Here is a 16641-nt window from a genome sequence, read left to right on the forward strand (position 1 = left end):
TCTCTGCTGATACACTAATCAGGGCAGCAGTTCTGGAACACGGAACCAGTTGGACCAGCTAAGAGTTTTACAAACTTACCATGGAACCAGCTAAGAGTTTTACAAAACCTGCTAAGGAGCCATCACAGAAAACTTGAGGTCCCTTAGAAGTTATGTGTAGAATTTCAGTGGATCTACCTTCATAATTTTTCATTTGTTCTTCAAACCATTGACTTGTCCTTTTGTTTTGAAACAGAATCATATTTCTCTCTATATCAAAGAATCTTGCTTTTTTAACCTGACATAGGCATTACATGGAACCCCTGAAGTTGTAATACTGTGAAAATAAGAATGGTTATGGCTATAGTGGAAGAATCAACAGAGCCATAACTTTGATGTCTTGGCTAAGACTTTAGTATGACATTGGGGAGGGGCAGGCAGCAGGGGCAGAGAACATGATGAGTTGATTATTTTTAGTAAAATTTTTCCATGTGTACCTGACTTATGTTCGTGCTAACAAAATAAACTTTCTACATGGAATTATTCCTATGCTCTAGAAATGTGAAATTTAAATAGTTGTTCTACTGATGTCCCAACTTCAGTAGTGTAGAACACAGCCTGTGTTCTTCGTGAACAATAGATAAGTAGTGACCTTTTGCTACTAAGTGGAATTTAAGCCAACAAAAGGTTGATGCTTATTTTACATCATTTTAAACATTTAAGGTAGGAAGATAAAGAACACTTATCAGGTAAGCTAGCAATGGAAAATAAAGTAGAAGTGTGTCAAATTCCAAGTCTCAGTTTCTTAAAAGATAGTATCACCAACTGGCTAAGACTAATTCCACTTCTGAAATGAAGATCATCTTCCGATTGACAGCTTACTTTATTACTCAGTTACCCTCCTGGAACTCATAGTGTTTAGAGGGGAGTGAAAAGCTAATTATTATGCATTAGTGTGTGATATATACACAGTAAGAGAGGCATATTAAAAGTATCATATAGTAGAGCACAAGCTTTCCAGTCAACCAAGACCTGGTCTTGAATCCTGGCTCTGTCATCTGATACATTTATAATCTTGAGCAAATCTTGAGAAACCAGTGTTCAAAATATATTAAAGAAAATCAAATAAGCAGGACATCTACCCTCAAGGAACTTATAGGACAGGCAGACAAATCATTAAGAAGAAAAGGTGATGATTGCTATGGTGGAAGAATGTACAGTGTGCTATGGGGTAGAGAAAGGGGCATCTAAATCAGGTGAGAGGCCAGTGAAATCTTACAGAGATGTGAGCTTTGAAAGACAAAGATAGTGTAGGGACTGGAATTCCAGGCAGAAGCTGTGTCATAGAAGGTCATGTGTATGTGTGCAAGGCTTGTATTACTTCTTGTAGACATGGAAAGCTAAGGAAAGGTTTTAAAAAGGGGAGTCAGGTTTTCAAACCAGGATTTTCGATAGAGCAATTGAGGGGTTGCAATGTGGGGGATGAAGAGGAGCAGGTGAGACTTGCAGTAGGCAGATTGATGAGTAATAAGTACTCCAGTTGAGAAAAGATATAATGAATACAGAGAATGCAAGGTAAAGATGATGAGGGGATGAGGCTACAATGACCAACTTGTCCTAGTTTGCCTAGGACTGTCCTGTTTAAAAAAAAACTGAAAGTCCCATGTCCCAGGAAACTTTTCAGTTCCTGCAGAGCAAGATGGTTGATCAGCCCATCTGAGGCTCTGAAGGTAGGAGTGAAACAGATGGGGACACTGATCCAAGTCATATTCAGATGGTAAAATCTATAAGATTCATAACTAGTTGGATGTTGTCAGGGTGGTGACAGAAAGGGAGAAGTTGAAGACACTAATCAGGTTTCTAAGTTGGTTGCTGGAGTAGCGAGTTGTACCATCATCTGAGAGAGATTGAATCACTGTGTGTAAATTCTTTCAAATAATGGACTTTTACCTCTACTTTATAGTCCTAGTCAATAGTGCCTCTTTTGCACATGTATTATTCATGGCAGTTCTCTCTCTTAATTCTACAATTTTGATTGATTTGCAATTTAGATCTGAAAAAAAAAATACAAAGCAATCTTTTAGTGGCTCTATCTTTTGTTAGTGCGGTAACATGGAAATATGTAGCAGTACCCATACCCTGTGTCCAGGCTGGAGGCAATCTCCTTATCTAAAAAACAGGTGCTGGTGTTTGTACTTTTTAGGTTGTTCTTAGTAGAAAGGACTGAATTTTACAGTCGGTCTCCTAGAGAGAGTTCATCTGTTTTAAATACTTCACAACCCCTAGTCTTTGGATGTGATTCCCTAAATGTGTCAAAAACAAATACATGTCAGGCCACCATTCTTATGAAATAAATTTTAAATGATGCCATTTAGAAAAGTCAGGGGAGACATAAAATTAGCTAGTCAGCTCATTTTTAAATTTTCAACTGGATATTTCATATTTATGTTGTTTTCTTATTCTCTGAATGATGGATAACATCCCTTGATTCTTTTCCAAACCAGCTTGATTGTACAAGCCACAGATAAAGGGATACCCAGGCTTTCTGATACAACTGTGATCAAGATACAAGTGACTGATACAAATGACAATGCCCCGGCTTTTCTCCCCTCTGAAGCAGTGGAAGTTGCAGAAAGTAAGTGTGGTGATTTGAAATATCAAGCTTGTATAATACCATCTACCATTTTTTCAGCTGGGTGCTATGTGAAATATAAGTACTAATCCTCAACAACCACATAACATAAATAGTTTTTATCTTCATTTTACAGAATAGAAAATGGATGGTCAGAAGTTAAATATCAAATGTCAAAGAAGTTAAAAGTTAAACTTGGGATTTGCATTCAAACCAGCAGGAGGCTGATTTCCCAAGGTCAAACCACCATTCCACACAACTTCTTTTTGTGTATGGACATTGCTTAAAAGTGAAATCTCTATGAAGAGTATCTTTTGTTGACTGTGTTGCTCACCCTAAAGCTCCCCTGAGAGGCAGTGATGTTCTTAGACTAATAACTCTGTTAGTCTTTGTGTTGCTGAACTCAGGTCTCGCTGCTCACCACTCGAAAGCAAAATTCAAGAGGCAAGTGTTGGTAGAAAGGAAAGGCTCCTTTTTTTCAGGAGGCCAGTAATTGAGAGGGGAAAACATATTTGTGTCCAAAGACCAATTCCCCACTGCTGATCAGGGGCCAAGAACTTCTAAAGGGGAGTTTCATGGGTGTATAGCCAGAGGGAGGGGGCTACGTGCAGAACAGCACAGTCAGCTCTGAGGATCATGTTGAAATTGGTCATGTGGTGGTCTGATCAGCATCATCTTGATTGCTTTAAGCCCAGTTAATCTTCAGTTCTAGGGTCAGTTTGTTCCCATTTCTTTAAGGCTGATTCTCAGAATTGTGGCAGCTTATGTCATGGCTACAGCCTGGCCATCATATAGTTAACTTCTTGATCTGGTAGAGGTTTCAGTATCTACAAAACAGCTCAAAGAATATGGCCCAGAATATTATCTATAGCCCTTGAGGAGGAGCTAAAGGTCCTTGACCATGCTTAATGACTAAGCTATTATGATTTTGTCTTGTTTGACTACTTTTCTTTTGTTTCTATATTTCCTCACACTTCTGATTAAATTTATTCTTTTATTTTTTTCATTTTTTGGTCATGCCACATGGCTTGCGGGATCTTAGTTTCCCTATCAGGAATTGAACCCAGGCCCTCAGCAGTGAAAGCATGGAGTCCTAACCACTGGACAACCAGGGAATTCCCTAAATATATTCTTTGACTAAAGTTTTTCTACAGACAAAAGAAAGGGGGAGGGCATGGTGAGGAATCTGTCCCAGGAAAGCCCCATAGGTTTCTGCTCAGTTTTATTTGCAGTACACTAATGACAAGTAATAAATGAAGGGAGTTGGATGTTCTTCGCACAGAGTTATCATTTTCCTCTAGTGTAAACTAAACTTCAACATTTGCAGAAAAATTTTACCACATTAATGGTAGAGGTTGAAAATACAAAGTTTTACATTGTATTCTGATTAGCCTTAATTGTTTGGGTCTCTGGGTTATATGAAGACTCCATAGTCTGTGATCTCAAAGTTGTTTGTGGTCAATGGCTGTACTGGTAAAACCCAACCCAACATTTTATAGTTGAAGTTGCAAATAGTGGCCCTTCACTATCCTCTCTCCTTTCACTCTTAATATCCAACTTCTTCCTAAAATGTGCCTAACATTTTGTTATGTTCACTTTCCAAACAAATTATAAACATCACTGCTCGCAGAGGGCTATATTCCAGAAATTTTTATATATAAGGATACCTACAAATATTTTTTTTAAATCTAAAATACTCTACCAATAAAAAATTGTCTAGTTTCGCCTCTCACTGATTGGATATATTTTCCCCAGCTTTTACTGAAGGTAAGAGTACATGCACTGGAATCAAAATGCAGCAATGTGCCCAGGATAAATATATCACAAGAACAAGCTGTATAAATCAAAACATACCAAAAGGGGTCAAGTGTGGTTGTTGCATGTCAAGAATGTTCAAATTTGAAACATGAAAATTATGAGTCTCCCACACAGTGGAGCTCTTCTGAATGCCTTGGCATCTTCTTTCCACCTGCACCATACCTGTCAGCTCCAAAACAAAGTCCCTGTCTTGGTAGTTTAGGCTAAAGAACATATATGACATGTGAGACATTTACCATGTCATCTATTTTTGATTTTTGGTGAACAATCTTAGATATCTGTTTTCATCACTAGTATGATGTATACTTTCTATAGTCTTGATAATTTTGAGAGTCAGATTTTAAGAGAAGGAAGCAGTGTGTGCCACTCAAAAGAAATAATTTTATAAAAATGAATACAAGGAACTAAGTATCTATTTCTAACTTCAGTATCCAAATATTTTCATTTAAATCTTGCCTACTTTTCAGAAATTTATGTTTTGTATTAATGTTTTGAGTAATAACCTTCTTCCCACCCACATCCCCATTAATATATGGTTTTGATATAGAAACTATATAGTACAAATAAGTGGCTTAGAATGTTTCTTGGTGCTGGAATTGTGTTATAAACATATGATGAAAAGTGTAATATAAAAATTGAATATACCCTACTTCCTCAATTCCATACTCAGTGGTAAATTTTCACTTTTATTAGACTCATAAATTCTTCAGAGTTTTTGCTCAGTTCATAACGAGCCTTGTATAAGAAATCATGCCAATAAATAGCAAATCATGTTGGACTTAATATCAAAATGCTTAGATTGAACTGTTAAAGAAAAATATTTCAAAGGATGACTTTTAATGGAGACTGACAGTGGTCATGACTATTTCAGATTCTTTGCCTGGTGTAATTGTGACTCAGATATCAGTTCATGATGTGGATTTGAATCCAGCTTTCATCTTCAGTTTCGTCAAAGAGAGTAATCCTGGAACTAAGTTCGCTATTGATCGGAACACTGGGGTAGTGGTGCTAGTGAAAACACTGGACTTTGAAGAAGCTACTGAGTATGAGCTGCATATCCAAATTTCAGATTTGGTGCACCACACGGAGGGGACACTCATCGTCCATGTGCTGGACGTCAATGATAACCCACCAGTATTTTCTCAAGATTCTTACCAGGTAGAGAACTTAAAGAGATGTTGAAACTGTAGCCAAAACTTGAAAGAATAAGGAATAATGTTGACAATAATTTAGACAAACAGAGAGTATTCACTGTTTTTACTGCCTAAGTTGTTGATGAGAGTTTTATATTTAATATTATGGAGGGTAGAAGTACATATGAAATTGAATATCACATTCAATTCAGTTTCTTAGGTATGTATCACAAATCATCATATGAAAGTATGTCACCATTTTTCTAGTTTTTAGGGATTGGGATCTAGTTGCTCATAATAATTGGAACTTGCCTAATATTTGCAAAGCCACAAATAAGACAATAAGGTAGTTTGGATTATCTGCAGTTAATTTGAGAAAACCTTTTCTTTCCTAGGCATATATTTTTGAATATATTTATTAACATTTTGCAGAAAAAAATCATGAACAAAACTGTACAGTGTAAACTGTAGATTTTAGAGTACAGTATATGTTTATAGAAGTAAGGACAATGATAGCATTCACCTAAGTACTTGGATATGGGCTCCAGGAGTCTTGAATGTAACAAATGCAAGGTTTACCTGTAAACACAGGAGAGAAGCTAACCTAAGCAATGATCTTCTGTGAAGGCTTGTTAAATAATACAATGCTCATAATTATAAAATGTACAGTATAATAATACATTAGTAAATGCATTAGTTGTCCTCTACCACACAGAGATAAGTTTTAGAAGGAAAATTTTTCATAATAAAAATCAAAACTGAATGAAAAATTTTAAAAGTTTGTTTTTCTGAATTCTGGAACTACTAATGCAATCTTCTTAATATGTCCACTCTATAAATTAATCTGCCTAAAAAAGTCATCTTCTCTGTCTTTTCTATAAGCAAAATGAATAAAAGGGCCTCAGGTCCTGACCCTGTTCATAAAAATAGCTACAACCTTTAATCACAGTGCCCATCTCCCTCTTTTTCCCTCAGGTCACCATTTCCGAATCGGTGCCTGTGGGGCACGCAGTGCTCACCGTGGTGGCCACAGATGTGGAAAGCAACGAGAACATTTCTTACAGGATCCTTTCTTCTTCTAAGGCATTTTCAATTGATACTACAAATGGTGAGTTATTTATAGTGGCTTTAGCATTCATAGGTTTGAGTTACAGAGTGGAAACCTGAAATAATCCTTTCCAAATGTGCCTAAAATAGCCCCCACGTCCATCCCCACACGCTGGTATCAAAGACACCACCTTCTTATTTCTCTTCATGTCAAATGCTGTGGTAGCAGATCCTGGTGCTATTTCTCTTCTCCAATATCTCAATGGCTGGAAAGCGAAAGGAACTGATTAAATGCTGGCAAATGCACGGAAGTTCAGAGACCTCAGTATAGTAAATACTAGCTCATCCAGCCGACCAAGCACAGTTGAGGTAATTAGCCCAGGCCTCAACAAGAATCAGAATGAAGTCAAAGGGGTTCATTTAGAGCTGAAGACTTCATGTTACCAGAGTTTAGAAGCTTTTTTTCCAAGCCAAGTACAAGAAGTTCAGAAACAGCATCACATATTCAACAAGGACCAAAATAAAAAGAAAAAAAAAAAAGAGAAAAATTATTTGAGCATCTCTACTAAGTGAAAACCATTGAGGATGTTCTTGTTTCTTTGATGCCTCTCAAGGCTCTTCATTTTGTTATCAGAGATCAAAACATTTATGGTTGTGAAATGCATTCAGGCAAGTGATTTCAGGTTAGAAAAGTTCAGCATTGTATAGAGAAAATTTAACAGCAAGTAGACATTAAAAGCTAAATTTGATAAAGATGAATAATTAGCAAAGTGCTGTCCCTAGCAGAGCACATGCTAGAAAAGAACAGGGCTGGGGCACGTTACACTGTGTGTTCCCCATCTCCACCCACCACTGCATTGTTTCACAAATGAGAGCTGACTTATAAGTCAAACTCTGGATGATCGATGTTGATTAAGTTTACTCTGCTGATCACTTTACAGTTACACAAATATCGAATCCTTATGTTGTACACCTGAAACTAATATAATGTTATATGTCAATTATATTATCAATTTTAAAAAGTTAACCTCAGGATTACCTGAAGGGAGAATTTAGTCACAAAATACCAGTATAAGGCCCTCAGAGTATGGTAATGGGGAGAAGTAGGTAATGTTGCCACACAGTCTGTAGATGAATGATTACTGTGTGGACTCGAACATGTCAAGAATTTGGCTTTCCTCTCTCTCTCTGTCTCTCTCTCTCTGCCACAGCAAATTGCAGTGTGAGTAGTCCCTCTGAGCACTCAATCCTGGCAACACTTTTGCTTGATATACATTATCAACAAACTTTACATTGATTAGAATGTTTTTAAAATCTTGAATATTATCAGGTCAACTGAGTTCATGGTGGGGCCCAAACTGAAATGTGGCATTTAAAAGATACCATTTTGTATTCTTTCTTTGTGACCATACTTAAAACACATTTTCCTTAGAAAAATATCATTACATACATACTTATAAAAATTATATATTTCTATATTTAAGATGATAAAACATATTACATATATTTCATCAATAGGGGAAAAATCCACTTGCTGAATTAAACAAGAACTTTAGGAAAAGCATCTCTAGAATTAAGCAATAGTTGTAAGTCTGCATTATCATATTTACTACTTTCATTTGACTAGCATGAGTGTCATCCAGCATTTCCAGAATAAATATCTTTATGCCAGAATGTCTCTATACATGTGTCTCTGCGTAGTAGAATGGGGTATAAATTATTCAAATAAGAATACATTTTCTTTAAAAAGTAATAATGGAACAATTTACTATACAAAAATAAAAATTTTTAAAAATTGTGGCAAAGTCATCTTCAAGCAGCACACATATTTAATAGAGTGAATGCCATGAATATTATTTCTGAATCTTGTGTTACAAAAGTATAAATATAATAATCTAAATTTTCTATTTGGAGTTACCTTTGGTTGTAACTAACAGATATCTTTACATATTAGTAAATATTTGCTGACTAAGATGATCATGAAAATTTTACTTCGCAACATTGAAAGCCTATGTCTTGTTTTTCAGGCACAGTATATACTATCAATCCTGTCTTACTTCTGGATAGAAAATCAACAATTCGATTTCTTGTTGAAGCCAGTGATGGTGGAATTCCTGACCTGAAGGCTGTTACCTTAGTGGAGATAGAAATACAAGATGTGAACAATTATGCCCCTGAGTTTGCAATAGAATATTATAATCTTAGCTTGAGTGAAGACACTCCAATTGGAAGCACACTTGTCATCTTTTCAACTGTTGACCATGACTGGACCCATGAAAACACTCATGTTGAATATTCCATCATCAGTGGTAATTCACAGAACAATTTCCATGTGGAAACTAGTTTCATTCATTCAGAATATACTTACAAGCAAGTTGGTTACCTGGTGTTGATTCACAATCTGGACAGAGAAGCAACCACCAGTCATAAGCTTGTCCTTCTGGCATCTGACCATGGCTGCCCTCCACTGAGTTCCTCAGCCACTGTGTCAATAGCAGTACTCGATGTGGATGATAACCCACCTGCATTCAGCAGTCTGGAATATCATGCCCACATCAAGGAAGGTACCCCTCGAGGGAGTCCCATCACTGTGGTCTCAGCAAGTGACTGTGATGTGGCTTCACATGCAGAAATCGTCTACAACCTAATCTCTGGAAATGAGAAGGGGCATTTTCACTTAGAAGAAAAAACTGGAGTTCTTTATTTGATTAAACCTTTGGATTATGAAGAAACGATAAAATTTACTTTAACTGTCCAAGCTTCAGATGAAGAAAAGAAGCATTTTTCTTTTGCAGTTGTGTTTGTCAATGTCCTGGATGATAATGACCATGCACCTCAGTTTATGTTCCCAAACTTGAACTGTGCTGTTCCTGAAAATCTTCCTGTTTTCTCCACCATATGTTCTGTAAATGCTTTGGATTTTGACACAGGTCCTTATGGAGACTTGACCTATTCTATAATTTCACCCTGTTCTCTCCTTCATGAGATGCCACATGATCATGACCTCTTCCTCATTGACCCCTTATCAGGGGATATTCGTGCTCAGCAAGTCCTTGACTATGAACATGACAAAAAATACTGCCTCACAGTTCAGGCCAAAGACAAGGGTGACTCAACAGCCTCCTTAATGGTTTGGGTGGATATTGAAGGGATAGATGAGTTTGAACCCATTTTCACTCAGGATCAATATTTTTTCAACCTCCCAGAAAAGAGTAATGTAAGACAGTTGATTGGCAGTGTGGAAGCATCAGATGCAGATGCTGGTATTGATGGAGTTATTCTTTACTCCCTCGAAACTCCATCTCCCTTCTTTTCAGTAAATAAAACTAATGGAAATATTTACTTAAGGAGAGCCCTTCCCCTAATAAAAAGTCAAGTCAGCAAAGAAGACACCATAGAAATGAAAATAATTGCTCGTAGCCCCAAACCGGACTCCAAGTTTACATCTTGTACTGTTTTTGTGAATGTGTCTTTTTCCTCGGAAGGAAAACACTCCACAGAATCAGCTAGCAGCTTTTTGATCAGTCTCACTGTCTCCTTTTTAGTGTTTTTGTTACTTGTCTTCATTCTAATTGTACTGATTTTAAGACATAAACAAAAAGATGCAATAAACAATTATGAAGAAAAGAAAACCTCATCATCCTTAGATATCAGTGTGAGGCCAACCAGGGATGCCAGCACACTGAAACCCTTCCAAAAAACTAATGAGAGTGATAATGAGGTAGTGCCCCTGGACTCCATGCCTGAATGGTTGAGTTTAACAAAAATTATGGAGAAAGACATTGCACATCTGTACAGGCACTCAAACTCCAGTGGTCACTATTCTGTGGAAGGAGAAACTGCAGAAGATAAGGAAATCCAGAGGATAAATGAGCACCCTTACAGAAAGGACTCTGACTCAGCTCTCAGTGATCGGGAGTCCAGGGTGCCAGACTCCGGCATTCCAAGGGAATCAGACCAGCTCTCTTGTTTGTCTGGGGAAACTGATGTGGCGGTCACTGCTGATACAGCAGAAACCAGCCATATATTTGAGGAAAGAGATCAAGGAGAGGGCTGTGGCACTACTTATGTTCAAAATAACGTCTTACTCCAGCCTCTAAAGAAGAGAGAGGTAAAAGTGGGCATCCTAGCTGATGTCAGAAAAGAGGCTGTCTTTATTTCAGGTGATCAGGAAGCAGGATGTGCAGCTCTTTCAACCCAGAGAAACTCTGATCATGATGTAAGAGGCAACTATCACTGGGATTATCTCCTCAGTTGGGAACCCAAGTTCCAACCTCTTGCATCAGTATTTAATGATATTGCAAAACTAAAGGATGAGCACTTACATATGCCTGGCATTCCAAAGGAGAAGAAATCTTTTGTTTTTCCACCACCTTTGATAACAGCACTAGCCCACCCCGGGATTAAAGCAGTTCCACCAAGAATGCCAGCCATAACCCTGGGGCAGGGACTTCGGAAATACCCACACTCCCCCATTCGCTATCATCAAAGTTCTCTGCCGGAAGCCATGACGCCTAGCTTTTCTCCATCCCTTTCTCTGCTGACCACACAGACTCCTGCCATAACCCCGCTGCTGTCAGATGGAGAATTATTAGGAACACATCTGAGTGGTACATGCCATGAACCTAAAGCAGCAGATGAAGTTCAAATATAAAACAATTGTGATGTCAAGCACCTGCTCTCCATTGGTCATGAATGATTGGACAAAACATTCCTAAGTGAGCTCCTTGAGATTGGGTTCATTTATCTATGAGTGAGGGATATAATTTAGTCTAGGTTTTTAGAACCCTCTCATTTAAGTTTAGAGAATTTGTTTCAGTCTTAATGAGAAGTTACCCTGTCTTTTAACCTTTATGTTTTGCTCTCAGGACTCAAGTTTGTATATATTAAGTAGTGTATATTCTGTCACACCTGGTCTTCTGTATGGTTAGATTTCCAAAGGACACAGTGAACTTGGCTGACTGCCAAAACGTTTATATGAAAATAAATGGAAATAAAGTATACTGTATTCTGGTCACTTTATTGCTGATTATTCTGCTATTTATAAAAAAATTAGTAAAGACTGAATAAAAAATGAGTGTAGAAAGTAGCAGAGAGGGGAAATTTGGAAGGATAAACAAGTTGTAAAGTGAAGCAGTTTTCTGCAGATCTGATATACTTGGAGATGCATTTCCCCATTTTCCCCATAAGCCACACTTGGGGAGTTTAGCCATAATTTGAATTTACTATGGTGTCTTTTGGAAATCTAGTGAGAAATTAAGAATGAATTTTGTCATACCTCTGTGCCAAATAAGAAAATTATTCTTGACTAAATGAACCAGAAATGCATGTTCTTAATGGAGAGCCAGTATTGATAAAAGCAATAATGTGTGGTTGACTGCCACTGAAGACATATTTCCTTGGCCTTCTTTACAAATAAAATGATTTTTTTTTTTCAATGCTCTGTCTTGTAACATGGTACAGGTACAGACACTAAACTCTGAAGATTAATTTGTGTATATTTCTTCACTTTATTTTCTTCTACATTCAGTAATTTTTGGTGAGAAATAATTTATCCACTCAATGTCAGTTTAAAAATTTTCACTCAGATACCATTATGTTATTTGCTAATGATAAATTTCATAGAGTAATGTAGCAATATATTTTTAATGAAAATTTTTTATATAAATACTCCTACTATAAAAGTTACAAATGGATGTCAGAAGTTTTTCTACCATTTGTTTATACTCATATTTAGCTTCAACTGTCACTAGGCGGAACAGTTTGGCAACATGGTTAAAATAATTCTGTTTTGTACAACTACTGTTTCAGAAATATAATGGTATTGTGTGGTGCCCATATATATATGTATATGTAAAATGCTATCTCCTTCTGTTTGGTGAGCCTGAGAATCCGTCAGAGATTCTTATCCCTTCCAAGAAAGCAGAGCACATCCTGATGAGGCTGGTCCAAAAGTCATCCATGGTAGGCAGCGTGGCCAGGCTTTGGAGTAAGAGTTTAGGATTCTAATGTCGAGTCTAGAGGGCATCTGGTGTAGTTTTCTTAGTAGTTAGTGTGGGATTCAGCTATAGGAATATTTCCTTTATGTTTTCTTTCAGTAGTCCTCATCTGTAAATTTATGTGGGATGACTAATGTCTCTTTACTGAAAAACATTGTAGGATGCCATGTTTGATATCTAGTTTTGTAGATAAATAATTCTAAGAGTTCCTACACTGATTTTATCAAATATATATTAGAAATTGTATGAAACATGAAGGTTTTTGGACAAGCCTGGAATACTAGGGAAAGTGATTTAGGCATGGGATGCTTAAATATTAAAGGATGAATGCTTGTTTCTCTTTTCTTCATGGCATCCGGAGAAGAAGATTTCATGGTTTTCCTAAAAAAATAATAATTATTACAGCGTTCCAATGTTTATTCTCTCTTTGATTTCCTTCAAAAGATTCCTTTGAGCCTACGAAGAAATGCTATACTGATTTTCTTTTCTAATTATACATGGAAGTTTTGTTTTGCAACAGAATTATTTCTAGGAAGCAAGAACATTTTGTTGTTTTTAATTAAACAGGTTCTTCATTACTTATGCTTAAAAAGCTATCTATCTAACTCTTCTGTAAGTTATTTGCCAGTGATTTTATTCCTCATTCTGGACATGATTCTGCATTTTTTTCTAGACATTTAATAAAAACAGAAGACATGAAGAATTTAGAGCTATTCCTTACCAACATCTAGTGGATTTTTAATTGATGACTTTATTAATACAGTATCCAAAGCCACACCACTGCCAAACAACTATTACAGTAGGGTTGAGAGTAAAAATGTGAACATGCTGGTTAAGTGTTTGCAGTAAATCATATGTCAGCCCTTTCAACTAGAGTGCTTTTTTCCTAAGTAAACAATATAATTTGTACAGTTTTCCTTCAAGTTTAATATTAACTTGCCTCATATGTTCTGTGTTACTTTGCTGATCTACACACCAGCTTTAGCACTCTGGAGGGGGTACAGAACTTGTTAGTGGAAAATCATATTAAGCCCCAAATTCATAAGCTATAAAATAAAAGACAGTTGTCTCTTGTGGAATTTTGCCTGCCTGAAATTCTGGACTTTCTCGTTGGCAGCCTTAAGAATACTGGTGTAAATCAGGACCAAATGGATATCAAAATTCCATGTCCTAGTAGTAATCATGGAGTTAGCTTCCAAAACAGATTCCCAGGCAAAGAAAAGCAAAAATGCAGCATCTTTAGGGATTTGATCATTTAACTGTTCTTTAAAAATATTAGAATGCACTGTAAACTACCAGCTGCTTACAGGTGTGCACACTTGGTCCATGATAGATGTCCTGGTGAGACAGGGCTTGTGTTTCTCAGCACCTTCACCCTCAGTTTCAGAGTCCCCCTTTCTGTGTTTTCCTGAAGTTATGGTGATGACAATTAATTATTAATTTAAAAATTATTTCCATCCAGGGCTTCCCTGGTGGCGCAGTGGTTGAGAGTCCACCTGCCGATGCAGGGGACATGGGTTCGTGACCCGGTCCGGGAAGATCCCATATGCCACGGAGCGGCTGGGCCCGTGAGCCATGGCCGCTGAGCCTGCGCATCCAGAGCCTGTGCTACACAATGGGAGAGGCCACAACAGTGAGAGGCCCACGTGCCGCAAAAAGAAAAAAAAAAAAATTATTTCCATCCAAACATGTTTTGTTACTTTTGTTTTGACCTTTTACACATACCTTATTTTTAAGTTAAAAAAAAAGCAAGACTTAACTAAGGATCTAAGATGTTAACCCACTTCAGAGTAATGAAGGATAGGGAGTGAGCGTGGCTAGTGGATTCTCACGTGATGTCATGGATAAGCTCATTGGGTTTATTTTCATTGAGCTCAAAACTATAGAGCTATCTGTTTGGTCATAGCTGGAGAGTTTGTATGGATAATCATTCTGTCCAAGAGGGATGCCAGGACCAGGAAAGTTGCAGAAGTGTTGCTTATGACCCAAACCAAGCATTCCAGTGTGAGTCACTGAAAGTAGCTTTCATCCATTGTAAAGATGGAGGGAGAGAAGGAGGGAAGGAGAGAAGGAACAAAGGAAAGGAGAGAAAATAGTGGATCAAATCTGAAAAGGAATAGTTTAGGGCATGGGTAAAGAAATACAAGAAGGCAAAAGCATAAGGACTTGTAAAAAGAAATTTTTAAGTGTAAAGATTTTGCTGAGTCACTTGCCCTTCCTGGTTCGTTCTGTTGAGGAATCTCCCTCTTTTTTTAAGGAATTTCTTTTCTCCTTCTTATCTACTCCTCTCAAGTCTCTCCCTCCATCATCTGAAAATTCAGGTTTATCAAGTTGTGAACCTAAAGCTAGGCAACAATGAACTAGAATGCATTTGACCATAAGCACTTGAATTTGTTATGGGGTGGGTTTTTTTTTTTTCTTTTTGGTGAATTAAAAAATTAAAAACTCGGAATGATTACCTTACCTTATTCCCCACTCTACATAACTTCAGCATTGCAAGAGCCACGATTTTAAGTTGGTGACTTCATACCAAATAATGAAAGTTCAGAAGACAGTTGGGACAGAATATGGAATTTTAGTACCTAGTCATTTTTTCTGTTAGCTCATCCTTTTTAAAAATGAGCACTTGCTTGGTAATTGGGATTTTATATTAAAATATTACATTTTATATAACTTTTAAGCCACAATATAGGCATAATCGATAGTTTGTTCTCAAGTATTGTCAATTTTATTTGAATTCTGGTGACATAAATTATTTTGATTGCATATTCATCAAAGAAATCTGTCTGTTAGAAACAAAATTATGGCAATCTTAGAAAGAATCAACCCAAAATGACTGGAGTATCAGACTATTTCTTTCTCTTAGACACTTGGCACTTGGCTATTTAATGACATTTTAGCACTTCCTACTGTTTTGGTCTATATAACTTCCCTCATCTCACCCAATATATTTGCTAAGCCAAAACTGTGAAATGAGTAGTAGAGAGGGGAAAGTATACCAAATAAATAGCAGATGCACAAGTGCATCTCTTGAGTGAGAAAGCCTTATTTTGGTTAGAAAACTAAATACACGGATTTTGTTGTTAGATAGTAAACCCTCAGGGCAAAGGCCTGGTCTCCACCTGTATTATGAAATACAGATGTTCTTAGAATGAATGAGTACATATGTGAATGTGCACAGACAGGGCCATAGTGTGAGGGTGAGATGCATAAGCCTTGACCCCATTAGGTGGGAATTCTACTATAGTTCTGTGATTTTAACCAATCATAGGAGAGAAAGAAAGTCAGTGTAAAGAGCCTATCAAAATATTATAGAATATCTTAGATAAAGTCAAATGACCAGGTAATTCCTTCTTCAATATGATTTGTTTTCTCTTTCTCCCTTCCTTACAATATACATACATTTCTTGTGAGTTTTAGACATAATAGAAACAAGTTATAGATGACATTCAAAAGCATATTGTTTGAGGGCTTCCCTGGTGGCGCAGTGGTTGAGAGTCCACCTGCAGATGCAGGGGACATGGGTTTGTCCCCGGGTCCGGGAAGATCCAACATGCCGCAGAGCGGCTGGGCCTGTGAGCCATGGCCGCTGAGCCTGCATGTCCGGAGCCTGTGCTCTGCAACGGGAGAGGCCACAACAGTGAGAGGACCTCATACAGAAAAAAAAAAAAAAAAAGCATATTGTTTGAGACAGTGACATTACCTGACTAAGCACATTGGTTTAATTTAATTTCAGTTCCTGGATTAAACCACAACTACCCTATGCCTAGCAGAATGAAGTTCTATCAATAAGAGAAGAGAATATAGTTCAGTAGATATGCCTAGAATGTTTACATCAAAACTTATTAAAATATAAAATAAAAGCAATATGAGGAATTTATGAAGGAAATTCTATATAGCATATATTTAGTACGTGTTAAAAGTGATATTTTAAACAAGTACAGATTATTTATCAATAATAAATGCATACTGGGGAATTGAGGGAGGGGGTAAATATGATGTATTTCTTCTCACACCATAAACAAAGCTGATT

At 37.1% G+C, this 16641-nt stretch overlaps 1 protein-coding gene across 1 annotated transcript in view; it reads left to right on the top strand.

Moving 5' to 3' along the window:
• Positions 1–11263, top strand: part of DCHS2 (dachsous cadherin-related 2) — a gene marked incomplete at both ends in the record, with an annotated part of 288779 nt that extends 277516 nt beyond the window's left edge. The window contains 4 exons of the mRNA XM_079716852.1: positions 2484–2614; positions 5301–5587; positions 6538–6670; positions 8637–11263. Coding sequence (XP_079572978.1) covers positions 2484–2614; positions 5301–5587; positions 6538–6670; positions 8637–11263 — 3178 coding nt within the window. The remainder of the gene's footprint in view (positions 1–2483; positions 2615–5300; positions 5588–6537; positions 6671–8636) is intronic.
• Positions 11264–16641: the final 5378 nt, after the last annotated feature.

This window comes from Hyperoodon ampullatus, assembly GCF_949752795.1.
Source record: "Hyperoodon ampullatus genome assembly, chromosome: 1".
NCBI classification, from domain to species: Eukaryota; Metazoa; Chordata; class Mammalia; order Artiodactyla; family Ziphiidae; genus Hyperoodon; species Hyperoodon ampullatus.